The 16,141-nt window shown below is 43.9% G+C and overlaps 1 protein-coding gene across 1 annotated transcript in view; it reads right to left on the reverse strand.

The window, feature by feature from the left end:
- Window positions 1-16,141, reverse strand: part of LOC139416458 (NOC2-like nucleolar associated transcriptional repressor) — a 39,476-nt gene that overhangs the window by 6,913 nt on the left and 16,422 nt on the right. Inside the window, exons 13-17 of the mRNA XM_071165074.1 lie at window positions 14,338-14,451; window positions 8,051-8,152; window positions 7,113-7,256; window positions 3,489-3,602; window positions 2,917-3,049 (exon numbers count right to left, since the gene is read on the reverse strand). Of these exons, the coding sequence (XP_071021175.1) occupies window positions 2,917-3,049; window positions 3,489-3,602; window positions 7,113-7,256; window positions 8,051-8,152; window positions 14,338-14,451 (607 nt within the window). The remainder of the gene's footprint in view (window positions 1-2,916; window positions 3,050-3,488; window positions 3,603-7,112; window positions 7,257-8,050; window positions 8,153-14,337; window positions 14,452-16,141) is intronic.

The raw sequence follows: 16,141 nt of genomic DNA on the forward strand, positions 1-16,141 counted from the left end.
CATGCTGGCAGTTACCATAGACTTCCAGAAATTGCGCTCTAACGCTAGTTAGCAGCTTCCTTCAAACTACATAAAAAAATTGTATCCACAAGTTCAATTTAGTCTGCGGAAGTAGATAAAGGGCTTCAATGCCAAAATCCTGAAGTATCCTTTTAATTAAGAATCTCAGATTATGAGTCCTGATACATGATCAGTTTTCATTTTGGATCATAATTAATACGTTTACATGAACAGAGGAGACCTGATCCTAGATCATGCTTTATGAATATGGGCCCAGAAGTGTACACATGCAGGCAGGTAGGTAGCATCTAACCACCTTGGAATTGCCTATTACCTGCATGGTGATGGAGCTGAGAATGCATTACTCATGACAGTTTACCACAGCCAATTTCACACATCTTACACTCAGTTGCTGCCTAAATATATAAAATGGAGATAGCAGGCAGGCTTCACTTCAGACAGCTACAAATTCCTTCTGTAAAATAGGTGAGTCTGTCTTGTGTGTGTGTGGCAGAGGCCACTGCAGAGTGGTCCCTGAGCTTTAAAGTAGGGTTTGATAAGATGTTGGTAGCCAGGAGGAGAGAGGCAGACACTTCAATTGCCACACTCCCAACACTTACTACTAAGAGCATATTGACCACACACACCGATACACAGTGAGCTACCTAGAATGACCAATCAAAATGTATTTATTGGTATTTCCATCAATGAATAGGCAAAAAAAAACTACTTTCTTCTCCGGCGGAAATAGTATATCGGCTTTTCTGTTTATTTTTTTATTGTCCAAAAGCCAGCCAGCCGATTGACCCACCCACCACCGGTCTGGGGTTGAGGTCGAAAATATACAGGTTAGGAAAAGTAATAATTCCACGCGAAAGCATTTGAAAATAAACAAAACTAAATTCATGGGACCTGCGCCATTGCTGATTCTACAGGATAAGGGTTGAAAATGTGACCAGCAGTTGGGAAATCAAGAAATAAAGCGGATGTAGATCATTTGAAAAATGTTTAAATGAATAGAATGACAGGAAAATAGTTACGCTATGTGTTTGTTGAGTAGTTAGCTGAACTTCACTACGATTGCAGTTATTTTTTTCACTTTGATGGCAAGCTTTCAGTACTGCTAACATTCACTTCCAGTCATTTTCGCTTGCATTGCTGATACAATGGTTTAGAATTCTTGGGATATTAGAATCCTAATCTTAACCTGTATATTTTCGACCTAGACTGGGGTTGTGAGGGACAGCAGGATCTACATGCCTGTCTGCCCCCAAACGACCTGAAGGACTTGACACCCCACAATAACAACAAGACACATTCATAGAAACCAGTCTTCTCCTCCCCTCACACTTTCCTCCTCTTCATCTCCACCACTGGGGAATCTCAGCTGACTCCAACCAACCACAGTTTGGTAAGCTGCCCAAAGGTTGGAAGGTTGTCAAGGGCTGGAGGGTGGGTTGGTTGGTTTGTGTGTGCGGAGGACATGCGGGGGCAGCCAGTTAAGCCCTGGGAGCTGGAGGGAAGCGGAGGGGGGAGTAGGGGAAGTACTGGGGAGCGGCCACCTCTGGCTGTTCCGGTGAGCTGGTTTGAATTAGGAACCCCCACCGGGATCCAAGCCTGTGCTTCCTGAGAGAGAGAGAGAGAGAGAGAGAGAGAGAGCGCAAGGGGACGTGCCGCCGGGGCGAGGTGGGCCCGCGGCTTGCCGGCAGCTGCCCGCCCATTTGCGGAAACTCTCCCTACAATGAGGACCAGATGAAAAGAAAATCCCCTACCGCCCCCTCACTCTCTCCTTCCGACCTCTAAGGTTGTCCAACTGTAAAGCTGTAAAAGAGGACTCCTGCCCTGCCCGTGTCCTGTGGATGACCCAGAGCAGAGGGCCAGACACACAGGGCTTAAAGGAAGACAGGAGTGACAGCTGCACTCAGCTGAGAGTGAGAAAGGGAGAGAGAAATATAGAAGGATAGAGGAGAGAGAGAAATATAGGAGAAAGAAATATAGGAGAGAGAGATAAGTAAACTGCAACTAATTGGATAGAGCATGTCTTGCTGGGAGGGCAGCATGGCTACATTGAGGTCAGTTGTACATTCCCTCAGAATGAGCCATTGATTGGATCAGGATTCACGAACATCGACTTCAATACTGCTTACACTCAGAGTAGAGAAGTAACGTACTATCTCAAAAAGAGCGAGCCCAAAAATTCATCCCGGAAGGGATGAGGAGCTGTATCCTTGCCATATAGGCGCTTAATTGTGTCCTACAGTGTGTGAGTGTGTGTTAGAGAGTGTGCTTCTGTGCTGTTGGCCAACAGTCTGTAGATCAGGGTTCCCTAACTGGTGGTTTTATGTGGTACCCAAGTTTTCTGAGCGATTATTTATTGTTGGACATAAGACTAAAAAACCACCAGGAAATCAGCTCCAAGTTACTTGAATATAAAAAATCTGTTCCTAAGTATTCCCACACATGATTGTATACAAATATAAGGATGGTTTGAAATGATTTGGTTTTAAGTCAAAATGTATATATGTTAGGGCTTATTGCGGTTAATTTGCAGTATAAACATTATTTGTAATTATGTTCCTGCACATGGACCATCCGCTCAATAAAAATAAAAATCCCATGGCTGAATCTAGTTGACGATGCCTGCTGTAGATGGACTCTGTGCAACTCAATGCAGCCTCCTAATGGCCAAGACATGCATAGGACCCTCAAGCATGCGCATCATCAGGTGAGAGACACTACTGGGAGTCTTTACTGGCCAACTCTAACAGGAAATGTAGTGAGACAATTTGGCAACAGGAAACCAAAATGAGTGTTTCTTACTGGACAGGTCCAAGTCATCCCTCTTGGTTTTGAAATGTTATCCTTCCAATTGGTATGTAATGAACAGGACCCAGCTGTGTATGTAAATGGGGTTACCTTTGACTTTGAGTCCTCCGTCGTCATCGGAGTCGCTGTCGGACTCAAAGAGATCCTTGAACTCCTTCTTGTCCACAGCCTTCTTCTCCTGAATTTTCCTGCGTTTGATCTCAGGGAGGTCCAAGTCTTCCATCTTAAATGAGAGAGGAAATGTCAATATGCAGCTCCACTTCAAAATGTAGTGACATGGAAAACTTAGTCAAAAGAAATGATTTGGGACCACATGACAATGAGACCATTGCTCAAGATCCAGATGATGCAGCAAAGTCGCTTACAAAACACTTTAAACATTTAGGCCATATTTACTTCCTAAAAACCACTGGAAACTGGGAACCGCCCCCATTGAAAACAAATAAAAAGGGTCAAATTCTTCAAAAATGTTTGCATACAACCTTGAACATTTCCACCAATTTCCCACTGATATCAATGCATTATCTTACTCAAACCTTCAAGTTACATGTATCGTTTGTAAAAAATAGGATGGGGACGTTTGTTGAATTTGGATGAAAGTCCTGAAAATACTTTTATCTTAAAACAGTTGGTATGTAGGTGTGTGTGTGTCTGATAGTTACCCTCTCCTTCCCAGAGATCTCCAGCTGGATCTCCTTCTCCCTTAGCTTCTTCCACTGGCTGAAGTACCTGGTGAGGGGCGTCCCCTCCTCCTCAGTCTGCTTCTCCCACTTCGCCTGCACACACACACACACACACGTTACATAGCCACTCTGTATTTGTTGGGGCTGGGAATTGCCAGGGACCTCACGATACTTAGATGCCGATATGATGTATTGTGATTCGCACAATTCTATATGTATTGCGATCCGATATTGCAATTTGATATTCCATGCATATTGATCACTATAGGTCTGCTGCAGAGAGAGCATGAGAAAACACGGTTTGATCAGTCAGGGACATTAGTGCTTAAAACATGTTGACTCACTATTTAAAAAGATGTCAAACAAGCTATAGGATGAAAAATACAGGCTTTTTGGTGCAGGCACAGCAGACTAGCGCTAGCTAACACTACCTAGAATAAACCCCACTCCTCACCCTTTTTTAATCGATACTTGGGAGTTCAAGTATCAATATAATAAGGGAAGACGGGTTTTGAGCTACTACTGACGAGACGGATCTCAGTTTATTCCTTTCCGAGGCGTATCGACATTGATTTAATCTAAATGTCTGGGTATTGTGGTGTACTTTCACTTCAATTTATACTGAACAAAAATATAAAAACGTAACATGTAAAGTGTTGATCCCATGTTTCATGAAGTGAAATACAAGATCCCAGAAATGTTCTATATGCACAGAAAGCTTATTTCTCCCCAAATCTTTGTATATTTTTATTTCACCTTTATTTAACCAGGTAGGCAAGTTGAGAACAAGTTCTCATTTACAATTGCGACCTGGCCAAGATAATGCAAAGCAGTTCGACACATACAACGACAGAGTTACACATGGAGTAAAACAAACATACAGTCAATAATACAGTAGAAACAAGTCTATATACGATGTGAGCAAATGAGGTGAGATAAGGGAGGTAAAGGCAAAAAAAAGGCCAAGGTGGCAAAGTAAATACAATATAGCAAGTAAAACACTGGAATGGTAGATTTGCAGTGGAAGAATGTGCAAAGTAGAAATAAAAAATAATGGGGTGCAAAGGAGCAAAATAAATAAATACAGTAGGGAAAGAGTTAGTTGTTTGGGCTAAATTATAGGTGGAAATTGTTGTGCACAAATTTGTTAGTGAGCATTTCTCCTTTGGCAAGATAATCCATCCACCTGACAGGTGTGGCATATCAACAAGCTGATTAAACAGCATGATCATTACACAGGTGCAGCTTGTGCTGGCGACAATAAAAGGCCACTAAAACACAGTTGTGTCACAACACAATGCCACAGATGTCTCAAGTTTAAGGATTGTGCCGTTGGCAAGCCGACTACAGGAATGTCCATCAGAACTGATTGCAGAGAATTTAATGTTAATTTCCGATAAGCCGCCTCCAACGTCGTTTTAGAGAATTTGACGGTACGTTTAACCGGCCTCGCAACCACATGTAACCAAGCCTGCCCAGGACTTCCACATCCGGCTTCTTCACCTGCAAGATCGTCTGAGACCAGCTGATGAAACTGTGGGTTTGCACAATCGAAGAATTCCTGCACAAACTGTCAGAAATTGCCCCAGGGAAGCTCGCCTGCGTGCTCGTCATCCTCACCAGGGTCTTGACCTAATTGCAGTTCGGCAAATGCCGAATGGCATGCTGGAGAAGTGTGCTCTTCATGGATGAATCCCAGTTTTAACTGTACCCGGCAGATGTCAGACAGCGTGTATGGCTCTGTGTGGGCGAGCGGTTTGCTGAAGTCAACGTTAGGAACAGAGTGCCCCATGGTGGCAGTGGGGTTATAGTATGGGCAGGCATAATCTACAGACAATGAACACAATTGCATTTTATGTATGGAAATTTGAACGCATAGAGATACCGGGATGAGATCCCGAGGCCCATAGTCGTGCCATTCATCCGCCGCCATCACCTCATGTTTCAGCATGATAATGTACGGCCCAACAGCCTGATCAACTCTATACGAAGGATATGTCGTGCTGCATGAGGCAAATGGTGGTCAGAGCGACAGAGAGCGAGAAGAGAAGCTGAAAGAGGAGACTGGAGAATCTACGCCAGCCCTTCCCCTAAAGGTCTTTGCGGATGGTATTGATCAGGCCAAATAGGATTATCTGATCTCCAAATCCAATAGAGCGTATAGACCGCAGCTTCCTTCGTCGGTTAGCTAAACCTATTTACGACAATTTGCAGTGGCGGTTATTAGGCTGGGCCCCAGCACAAAGAGGAGAGGACAGGACGTGAACAGAAAGACCCAGTGCTTTTGTAAACACTTCAAACCCAGACAAAACAATGCTATGGGATTAGTTTTGAGTATTTGGCACAGCTGTTCCCTCACACCTAGTCTACCTACTCTAGATGATGGCAAAAACCTTTCGCTCAAAACTGTACAAAAAAAGCAAAAAGCAAAAAAAAGCATAGGCCTACCAAGAAAAAACTATCTTCAGGCTTCAGTTGAGGACCATTGAAATGTGATCTGTGTTTGGGTGTCTGGGGCCCACTGCAGCCGGAACAGGGGCTGGCCTCTACCCCGGCAAGCATGGGGACGGATGCCATGGCGAAAGGCTCCTCTGGGCTGGGAGCCGTGGCGACAGGCGCTGCCTCCGGTGCCACGCTGTCCGTCTCTCAGTCTCTGGCAGTGTGCGTACACATACACACACACTTCTCCCAGGCTAAATTACACACAGCGACATCCCCTCTTTCATTTCACTCAAATCTTTAGCACGTGTGCAAGGCACTCAGCCAGGATCGGAGGCGCAACGCAGCCTGGGAAGGGTGTGTGCTTGGTGGGGCAAGGTGGAGTGCATACGGTGAGAGGAAAACTCACACAGGAATAGGCATTTCCGCCCCACACACACCCCCAATAATTTCCCCTCATTAAGTCTGTGAGGCTGGTTCAAACCTATAAAGGAGGGTCTAATGACCACAGCGCTGTCCTTTAACTAGCGTCACAGTGTTCACCTAGGGATGTCTCCTCCCGCATCCCTCCCTCTACCTCGGCTTCCTACTCAGGTTTCACTGCAGCAGCCGCTAAGTGTGTGTAGCCTCTTATCTCCCCACTGTCTGTGTGTGTAAAAGACACAGCCAGAGGAGAGGTCAGGGGGTTAAGGGTCAGGGGGCACATGATGGTTAAACGCTCTAGGCTGGTGGAGACCTTCACAGGCACTTCCTACGGGAGCTCGCCCAGGATTGGCGTATGCATGTGTTTTTTTGGAAGGGGGTGTAGGAGCTCCAGGCAGCTCCCCAGCAGACCGGTGTGTGTGTGTAAAAACAATAAGTTGGAATCCAACAACCAACGCAACTCAATAATCAACTGTTGATGAACCATCACATAATTGAAGAAGTTCAGTTTGCTGGCTGCTGAAAATCTCAATTTAATCATGAAACCTTATGTATGTACTGGGTGAATGTCTATATATTTGAGGAAGCAGAGGCACTGATGGGAAAGAAGTGTGTGTGTGCACGCGCCCGCGAGCAGGTGAGGTGAAATGAGGGCTCTGGAACAGCAGCCCAGAAGACCAGGCACAGACAGGCTCAGTTGCTCACGGGCAGGCACACACACACACACACAGCCAAACTCACCACGGCGGCTGCGTCGGCCACTCCAAAGGCGGCCCTCTGTCTCCGGGCTGTGATGTGGCCGCTGTTCTCCTGTACCTTCTCCAGCAGCTGGCGGATCTGCTTGCAGTAATTGGCCACTTTGCATTCCTTCAGGAACGCTTTCAGCTGTGGAGCAGCAGAGGAGGTAGAAAGGAGGGGGGGGGGGGGGGGGGGGGGGGGGGGGGGGGGGGGGAGAGTGAAAAGCGGTATATAATCACCTAGTCTGGTGCTTGTCTTTCCCCTCTGCACCGTCACTACTTTATGCCCAGCACGTGTGTTTGTGTGTGTGGCAACAGTAAAAACTGGAGTAGAAGAGGAAAAGTCATGCGTTGTTTGCTTTGTTGAGGGCAGACTATTGTTTCCTTGGTCTTTCGGCATAGCTTGTAGAGGAGCTCGCCTCCCACCCACCCACTGCTGGCTGTCTCTGACAGGAAGTGGGCTCAGTGGTTGGTCACAGGGCCGTAAAAACAACGGCAAGCCGGTGGAACCATTAAAGGTCAGCACAGACACACTTTACTCTTCAACCCCCTCTGTCTCGCCCTCTTTTTCCATCTGGTCTACTCACTATAAGACCAAGTCAAGTTTCTTGCCGCCTTGTGTTTGCTGTAGAGAAAGGCTAGCAGCTAAGATTATTATTATTTTTTTTTACTTGATAGTCAACAACACCTAAAAATGTTTGAGTTAGTATGTTGAATAGCTGACCATTTACCAAATGTGTAGAATAAAATGTCCACATACTGATGTCCGAAAATCTGAATCAGTCGCTGATCAGGAGAAGAAAATCAAAACGTGTTTTTGCTTCCAGGGCCAGTTGCCTATCCCTGGCTTAGGGTATGGACATTATGCCATTGCATCAACTGGTGAAGTGGTTATATTAGCTGACTAGGGGTGGAGAGAAGAGGAGAAGGAGCTGGTATTACCTGGATGATGGTGGGCAGGGCCAGCTCTGGGAAGCCGATGGAGCAGGCCTGAGAGTGGAAGTACTCCAGGATCAGGTCATACACCTGCTCTATCAGCCCATCCTGAAACAACACAAAAGTATACAAATCAGAAAAGAAAAACCGAAGGGACCACACACACAAATGTGACACTCATATTAACATTCAAGAGGCTTGTTGGGATAAAGGAGGGGAGTTGATCTGTGAGAAGACATGTGCAAACATTGAGCTAGATTACAGGGACACCTCAGCGCACTAACGCCACACCTCAGGTTAAGTCTCAAACACACACTTTACAGATCGCAGCTATTTATGTGAGTACAGCCGTCAGTACAGACTGGATTTACCTGACGGATCCGATTATCTCTAAGCGGTCACCTGCGGTCTGCCACCTGATGCTGCATTCCCCATGGCTCTGTGCTAACCCCAGTGGATACTCCACCGGCCACACACCCACACTTAACCCCCTAAACGATTTGGCATGGGTCCGCCAACACGGCAGCAATAACATGGAATGCTACAGAAGCAAAGCAAAAAAGGATATGAGACCCATTTCAGATCTATTATAGTACTAATTTCTGTACTGTAGGTCACATACAGCCTACTGTAGTCAGACACTCTACTTGGTCTAATGGTCAGACAGGTGTTAATTTAGCCATATCTGGCAGTAGCAAGGGTGAGTCACCAGGCACCGACTGCACGTTAGCAATTGGTGGAGCCGGTGGCATTGGTTGCCCCTGGCAACAGCACCGAAAGCCAGTCCTGACCAGCGGAGTGCAAGGGATAATCCCAGAGGGCCGTGTGGCAATCCTCTTGGCTTGGTCAGAGCCCCTTACGTCGGATTTTGCCCGCTGCCCTCAATCCCCTTATGCACACACGGTGGGTAACACTGTGTCAGGGAGGAGTGAAACCACATTAACTAGTAGGGCCTAGACATGGAGTTGATCGGCTGTTCTTGTTGCCACGCGTTAGAATGCTATCGTTATTCTATTACAGTGACACAGACAACAGGTTGAGTAGTGCGCCGTAATCTAATCTGGCATGTTTCCAAATACATTTGTTTTATTTGAGGGAGGGTGGAATTAAGGGGAATTGCATAATGGCCGTAATACTAAATAAATTCTTACTGATTAGGCAAGGTAGCCGTCTAGGACTTACAACCAAGACAGCAAAGATGTGAAACTAAATGTGCTGATGCAGGACAACAAGACACACTTTCACAGCTCCCCTGCAGATTGATCTTTGGAGGACATGCTACTTTCAACCTGTAGACTTAGGCCCCTCCTACAATAGACATCCTAAGCTAGTCACACATGTTCTCTAAACACCCGAAAATAGCTAGGGCTAAGAGATATTCATGACCTCTCTGACCTCCAGCAATCCTTGTACTAAAGGTGCCAAGCCACACCATTGTAGGCGCTTCCACAATCTCGGCAACCATTGGAAAACAGGTGCATCACCATTAAGCTTTCCAAAACCAGTCACAGAAACAACCCAGTTAAAGGAGAGGTGCACAGACAATACACATGTCTAATTAGTGGTAGCCTAACCGAAGTCTTCATTGAGATGATTAAAGTATCAAGACGTAAATTGGCATGAGAAGATACTAAATTGACCACTAGGTGCTTGAGGACACAACTAGACTTACCTGTTAAAAACGAACAATACCATATAAATCTCGTAATAGAATTCAAAAGGTATTGACCCTATCACTTTCCATACATGTTTGCCCACGGAAGAAGTGGTCAGAACGTTAATTTCTGGACCGGAATGACAAAACATTTAGGAGATAGAGGTGCTCTAAGTTTACCTATTTTGTACACCCCACCCTACCATAAAGCATCCATGTCTTCATCACTGGAAAATATGTTGAATTTGACATAATTTAAAAGCGTAAAACAGTTGTCAATTCTTATTACCTGAAAAAGTTTCTTTTTTAAAAAATATAAAAATGTAATTTTTTAAACCTTTAATGTCAATTACCTAAAAATTGCTCTTGAAAACAGAGTGGGTGTCATTTCAATCATAGACATAAAATTAATAGAAGTGACCCATGCATTCAGACCACTGAAATTTTGATGGTACACCATTTCAATTTAAATGTTTACTTTTAATTAGTACCACAAAGGGTCCACCCACCGCAAAACATCAACTTAAAATGGTCATGTCTGTTCTATTATCTATATTTCTATGATTTCAATAGGTTTCATATGGAGTCTTGACAGTATCATTTAAAACAGATATTCCCATTCAAGCCAACATTCTCTGATGTGTGGACCTTCAACCAACTTTGTGGTACCACGCTGAAATAGAAAATATATTATTCCCATTTTAGTACATTTATCAGCCAAAACATGACACCCACCCTGTATTCAAGAGCACCGATGTAGGGTACAACACAAAAGCCTTAGATGATGTAAAACAGGTTAAGCTACAACATACAGTGCATTCAGAAAGTATTCAGACCCATTGACCTTTTCCACATTTTGTTACGTTACAGCCTTATTCTAAAATTGATTAAATTAAAAAAAAAAAAAATTCTCCCTTAATCTAAATGTTTTTTGTAAATTTTTACTTGCGTAAATCTCACATTTAGGTAAGTATTCAGCTCCTTTACTCAGTACTTTGTTGAAGAACCTTTGGCAGCGATTACAGCCTCGAGTATTCTTGGGTATGACGCTACAAAGCTTGGCACGCCTGAATTTGGGGAGTTTCTCCTATTCTTCTCTGCAGATCCTCTCAATCACTGTCAGTTTGGATGTGGAGCTTCGCTGCACAGTTGCTTTCAGGTCCCTGGTACAGGTTTTCATCAAGGATCTCTCTGTGCTTTGCTCCGTTCATCTCTCCCTCGATCCTGACTGGTCTCCCAGTCCCTGCTGCTGAAAAACATTCCCACAGCAGGATGCTGCCACCACCATGCTTCTCCAAACGTGATGCTTGGCATTCAGGCCAAAGAGTTCAATCTTGGTTTGATCAGACCAGAGAACCTTGTTTCTCATGGTCAGAGTCCTTTAGGTGCCTTTTGGCAAACTCCAAGCAGGCTGTCATGTGCCTTTTACTGAAGAGTGGCTTCTGTCTGGCCACTCTACCATAAAGGCCTGATTGGTGACATGCTGCAGAGATGGTTGTCCTTCTGAAAGGTTCTCCCATCTCCACAGAGGAACCCTTGAGCTCTGTCAGAGTGACCATCGGGTTCTTGGTCACCTCCCTGACCAAGGCCCTTCTCCCCCGATTTCTCAGTTTGGCAGGGTGGCCAGCTCTAGGAAGAGTCTTGGTGGTTCCCAACTTCTTCCATTTAAGAATGATGAAGGCCACTGTTCTTGGGGACCTTCAATGCTGCAGAAAAATGTTGGTACCCTTACCCAGATCTGTGCCTCAACACAATCCTTTCTCGGAGCTCTACGGACAATTATTTTAACCTCATGGCTTGGTTTTTGCTCTGACATGCACTGTCAACTGTGGGACCTTACATAGACAGGAGCTCAATTTTGAGACTTATAACAAAGAGTCTGAGTACTTAACCTCTTTGATCTCTAGGGGCGCTATTTCATTTTTGGATAAAAAACGTTCCCGTTTTAAGCGCGATATTTTGTCACGAAAAGATGCTCGACTATGCATATTCTTGACAGTTTTTGAAAGAAAACACTGAAGTTTCAGAATCTGCAAAGATATTGTCTCTAAGTGCCCCAGAACTCATTCTACAGGCGAAACCAAGATGATGCGTCAACCAGGAAATGAGCAGATTTCTGAAGCTCTGTTTTCCATTGTCTCCTTATATGGCTGTGATTGCGCAAGGAATGAGCCTACACTTTCTGTCGTTCTCCCAAGGCGTTAGCAGCATTGTGACGTATTTGTAGGCATATCATTGGAAGATTGACCATAAGAGACTACATTTTCCAAGTGTCCGCCTGGTGTCCCTGCGTCGAAATTGGAGCGTAAAGCCAGGTGCAATTATTTTTCCATTTGAGAGCAAGGAGAAACCAGGCTTCCAGGAAGGATATATCATTGAAGAGATATGTGGAAAAACACCTTGAGGATTGATTCTAAACCACGTTTGCCATGTTTCAGTCGATATTATGGAGTTAATTTGGAAAAAAGTTCGCGTTTTGAGGGCTGAATTTTCTTTTTTTTTTTTTTGTTAGCCAAATGTGATGTACAAAACTGAGCTATTTCTAATACACAAAGAATCTTTTTGGAAAAACTGAGCATCTGCTATCTAACTGAGAGTCTCCTCATTGAAAACATCAGAAGTTCTTCAAAGGTAAGTTATTTTATTTGAAGGCTTTACTTGTTTTTGTGATAGTTGCCTGTTGCCCGCTAAATGCTACGCTAGCTAGCTACTGTTACACAAATGATGTTGATGTTGAATGTTGAAAAGCATATTTTGAAAATCTGAGATGACAGTGTTGTTAACAAAAGGCTAAGCTTGAGAGATAGCATATTTATTTCATTTCATTTGCGATTTTCATGAATAGTTAACGTTGCGTTATGGTAATGAGCTTAGGTCTATAAATAGAATCCCGGATCCGGGTTTGGTCGTCGCAACAGGTTAAGTAAATAAGGTATATTTTTTTATTTTAATAAATGTGCAACAATTTCTAAAAAACTGTTTTTCGCTTTGTCATTATGGGGTATTGTGTGTAGATTTGAGGAAGAAAAATGTAATCCATTTCAGAGTAATGCTGTAAAGTAACAAAATGTGGAGGTCAAGGGGTCTGAATACTTTCCCAATGCACTGTATTTGAAATTAAGATTTTTTTCATTTACACGTTTTTAGATAATTGACATTCAAGGTTAACCTTTCGCGTGTAGGGGGCAGTATTTTTGTTTTTGGCTAAAAAACATACCCATTTGAAACTGCCTATTTCTCAGCCCAGAACCTAGAATATGCATATAATTAGATTAGTCAGATTAGGATAGAAAACTCTAAAGTTTCCAAAACGGTAAAAATATTGCCTGTGAGTATAACAGAACTGATATTGCAGGCGAAAACCTGAGGAAAATCCAATCAGAAAATTCCTCTTATTTTGAAACCTCTCTGTTCCTATGCATGCCTATCCTCCATTTAAAGATATATCAACCATATTCATTTATCTATGGCTTCCCCAAGGTGTCAACAGTCTTTAGACATAGTTTCAGGCTTTTATTTTTGAAAAATGAGCATGAAAGATCACATTGCGTAAGTGGATAGGTGGGGGCTCTCAGAGTGAGTTTTGCGCTACAGAGTAAAGCGGCCATTGTTTCTCCCGGTGTTATTGAAAAACCTACACACCCGGTTGATATATTATCGAATATATATTTTAAAAACAACCTGAGGATTGATTATAAAAAAAACGTTTGACATGTTTCTGTGGACATTCTGGATATTATTTGGAATTCGTCTGTGTTGTGGTGACTGCTCTTTCCTGTGGATTTCTGAACATAACGCGACAAACAAACAGAGGTATTTTGGGTATAAAAATTATATTTATGGAACAAAAGGAACATTTGTTGTGTAACTGGGAGTCTTGTGAGTGAAAACATCCGAAGATTATCAAAGGTAAACAATTAATTTGATTGCTTTTCTGATATTCGTGACCTAGCTACTTAATGCTTAGTGTACATAATGTTATGTTATGCTATCGATAAACTTACACAAACGCTTGGATTGCTTTCGCTGTAAAGCATCATTTCAAAATCTGAGATGACAGGTGGATTAACAAAAGGCTAAACTGTGTTTTGCAATATTGCACTTGTGATTTCATGAATATGAATATTTTTTAGTAATATTATTTGACTATTCAGCGGTTGCTGACGGAAATGTTCCCGCTAACGGGATGGGTAGCGTCAAGAAGTTAAAAAAGACAATTTATATAAATTCTCTAGAAATATTCAAATAGTTTGACAACGCTGTTAGTAACCTTTTAAAATTATATCAATCACAACCGATTATCTTTTCCAGTGATAAAGACCATGCATGTCTCATGGTATGGTGGGGTATGTAAAACGGGTCAACTTTTAGCACCTTAATCTCATAAATGTTTGGGCATTCAGGTCCAAAAAGTCACTTTCTGAACAGTTGTAGAAATGAGTAAATATGGAAGGTTTTGTTCAAATCAAAAGAGGTGCTGTCAAAAAGTGATTGAATTCAAATGGATTTACCCAGTTCTAAGGCTACTCCTGCCGCAAATAATACATGCTAACTAAGCTAGCAGTACTCCCCCCAGTCTAGGTCTTCTCCTGTGGCAGACAAGCCTAGTTAGCTGGCATGCTAAGCTAGCAGTACTCACCCTGTAGGCCTTCTCCTGCATGTTGGTGTTGCTGAGCTTCAGGATAACATCAAATTTGATGGGCTTCACACTCATCCGGCCAGGCTTCTTGTTGAAGTCCACCTGATGGATGATCTAAACAACAAGCAATGAACACAAAATTAGTGCATTCAGAAATCATGCAACATTTGCAAAGACATGACACAGATTACACAACGTGAAAACAGAACAGCGACAGTGCCCTCAAACACACAAGCCAGACCTCCACATCATTTGGTTATCATTCCATGGCTTGTCTCATGGAAAAAAAATCACTCAGACTCCTGACAATAGAGACTCGTAAATGTTCAACGTAAAGATATAGCCAAAGTAAAGCTTAAAAAGGCATAGTATGTAAGTGTATATTTGTGTTTTTACCTATATTTTGTACATCTCACTGTGCGTGTTTAGGTGCGATAGATAGGCCTAGCCCTGTATATTATCTTGTGTTTTTACGTATTGCTGTGTGTGTGAGGTCGTTGGTACCAGGCGAGTGGAGCGCTCTTGGCCCAGTCTGTCTGTACAAACATCGGATGTGGTGGCGGTCTGCGGGGGAGCCAGGGGGGAAGTGGGAAGGCATGGGTCAGCCCTGATACAGAGGGAGCCACTGGAGCAGGAAGCACCAAATCATATATACCACCCCCCTTGGAGAGACGCACGCACACACACGAGTATGTGTGGTGTGCATGGACGTGTGTGTGTGTGTAGTCTGTGTTATTGTATATGGTGTGTGCGCGCATTTTAGTGAGTGTTGACCTCCTGCAGTAAGCTAGCATGAGAACGGCAGTAAGGAGGCAACAGCTTGTCTGTCCTTGTGGAGGGGGGGGTCACCGTGATGGTCTAGAGTGCGTACACGTGTGTGTAGTCTGACCAGAGCGATAAAGACATGGCTGTGGTTTACGCTCTGCTCCTAAAGCGCTCTGCAGACCACATCGTTTCTGCCTATGGCGCAGCCGTCCACCCACAGCAGACACAAACACACACGGAGGAGCATAACGTGGTTGGGTCTGCTGCTCCAATTAAAACCGTAGCAGCGAGCACCTCAGCCTCGCTTTTCTCTAACGAGGGGAACAGTAAAAGAGAAGACAGGAAATGGAGTGTCACAAATAAACACTGTGTGCTGCTAGGGGGTCTTGGAGTGTGTGTGTGTGTGTGCTGGGGTGGGGGGGTGGACGGCTGCGCTATAGGCAGAAAGGATGTGGTCTGCAGAGAGCTTTAGGAGCAGAGTGTAAACCACAGCCTTGTCTTCATCGCTCTGGTCAAACCGTCCACACAACACGGTGACCACTCCCACAAGGCCAAGCGGTCGCTTCCATACTGCCGTTCTCACGCTAGCTTACCACTAGTGGTGCACGAGTCCCGGATATTTTGACTCTTGCTCGACTCCCAAAACAAGCTGAAACGGATGCGCGCACACACAAACACACCACCTCATTATAAAAGACTACATTTGCATTCTAGAGGATTGACAAGAGCTTGACGCTGCCCATTTGCCTATAAAAAGCCTACTTTGTTTGAATGTAGAAGGAATATTTCCGCTGTGTGCAGCCTTGACGGATCCCATGGGATGGTGCGGCACACTCCACGCTGATAAGCCTATTCCTTGCCATGTTATAGCCCTATTCGGACGGGTATTACTAGAGACGTTGGTTGTCATTATTATCCAGGCATGTGTTATTCCAGAGGACGAGTCACACAGGATTTGTTTTTCTAAAACGGTCTCCTGTAATTCCACATTTTTTCCAAATTGAATCGCCTCTTATGTAGGCGTGAAGATATTTCAACG

The sequence above is a fragment of the Oncorhynchus clarkii genome, chromosome 9 (assembly GCF_045791955.1).
Source record: "Oncorhynchus clarkii lewisi isolate Uvic-CL-2024 chromosome 9, UVic_Ocla_1.0, whole genome shotgun sequence".
Taxonomy (NCBI): domain Eukaryota; kingdom Metazoa; phylum Chordata; class Actinopteri; order Salmoniformes; family Salmonidae; genus Oncorhynchus; species Oncorhynchus clarkii.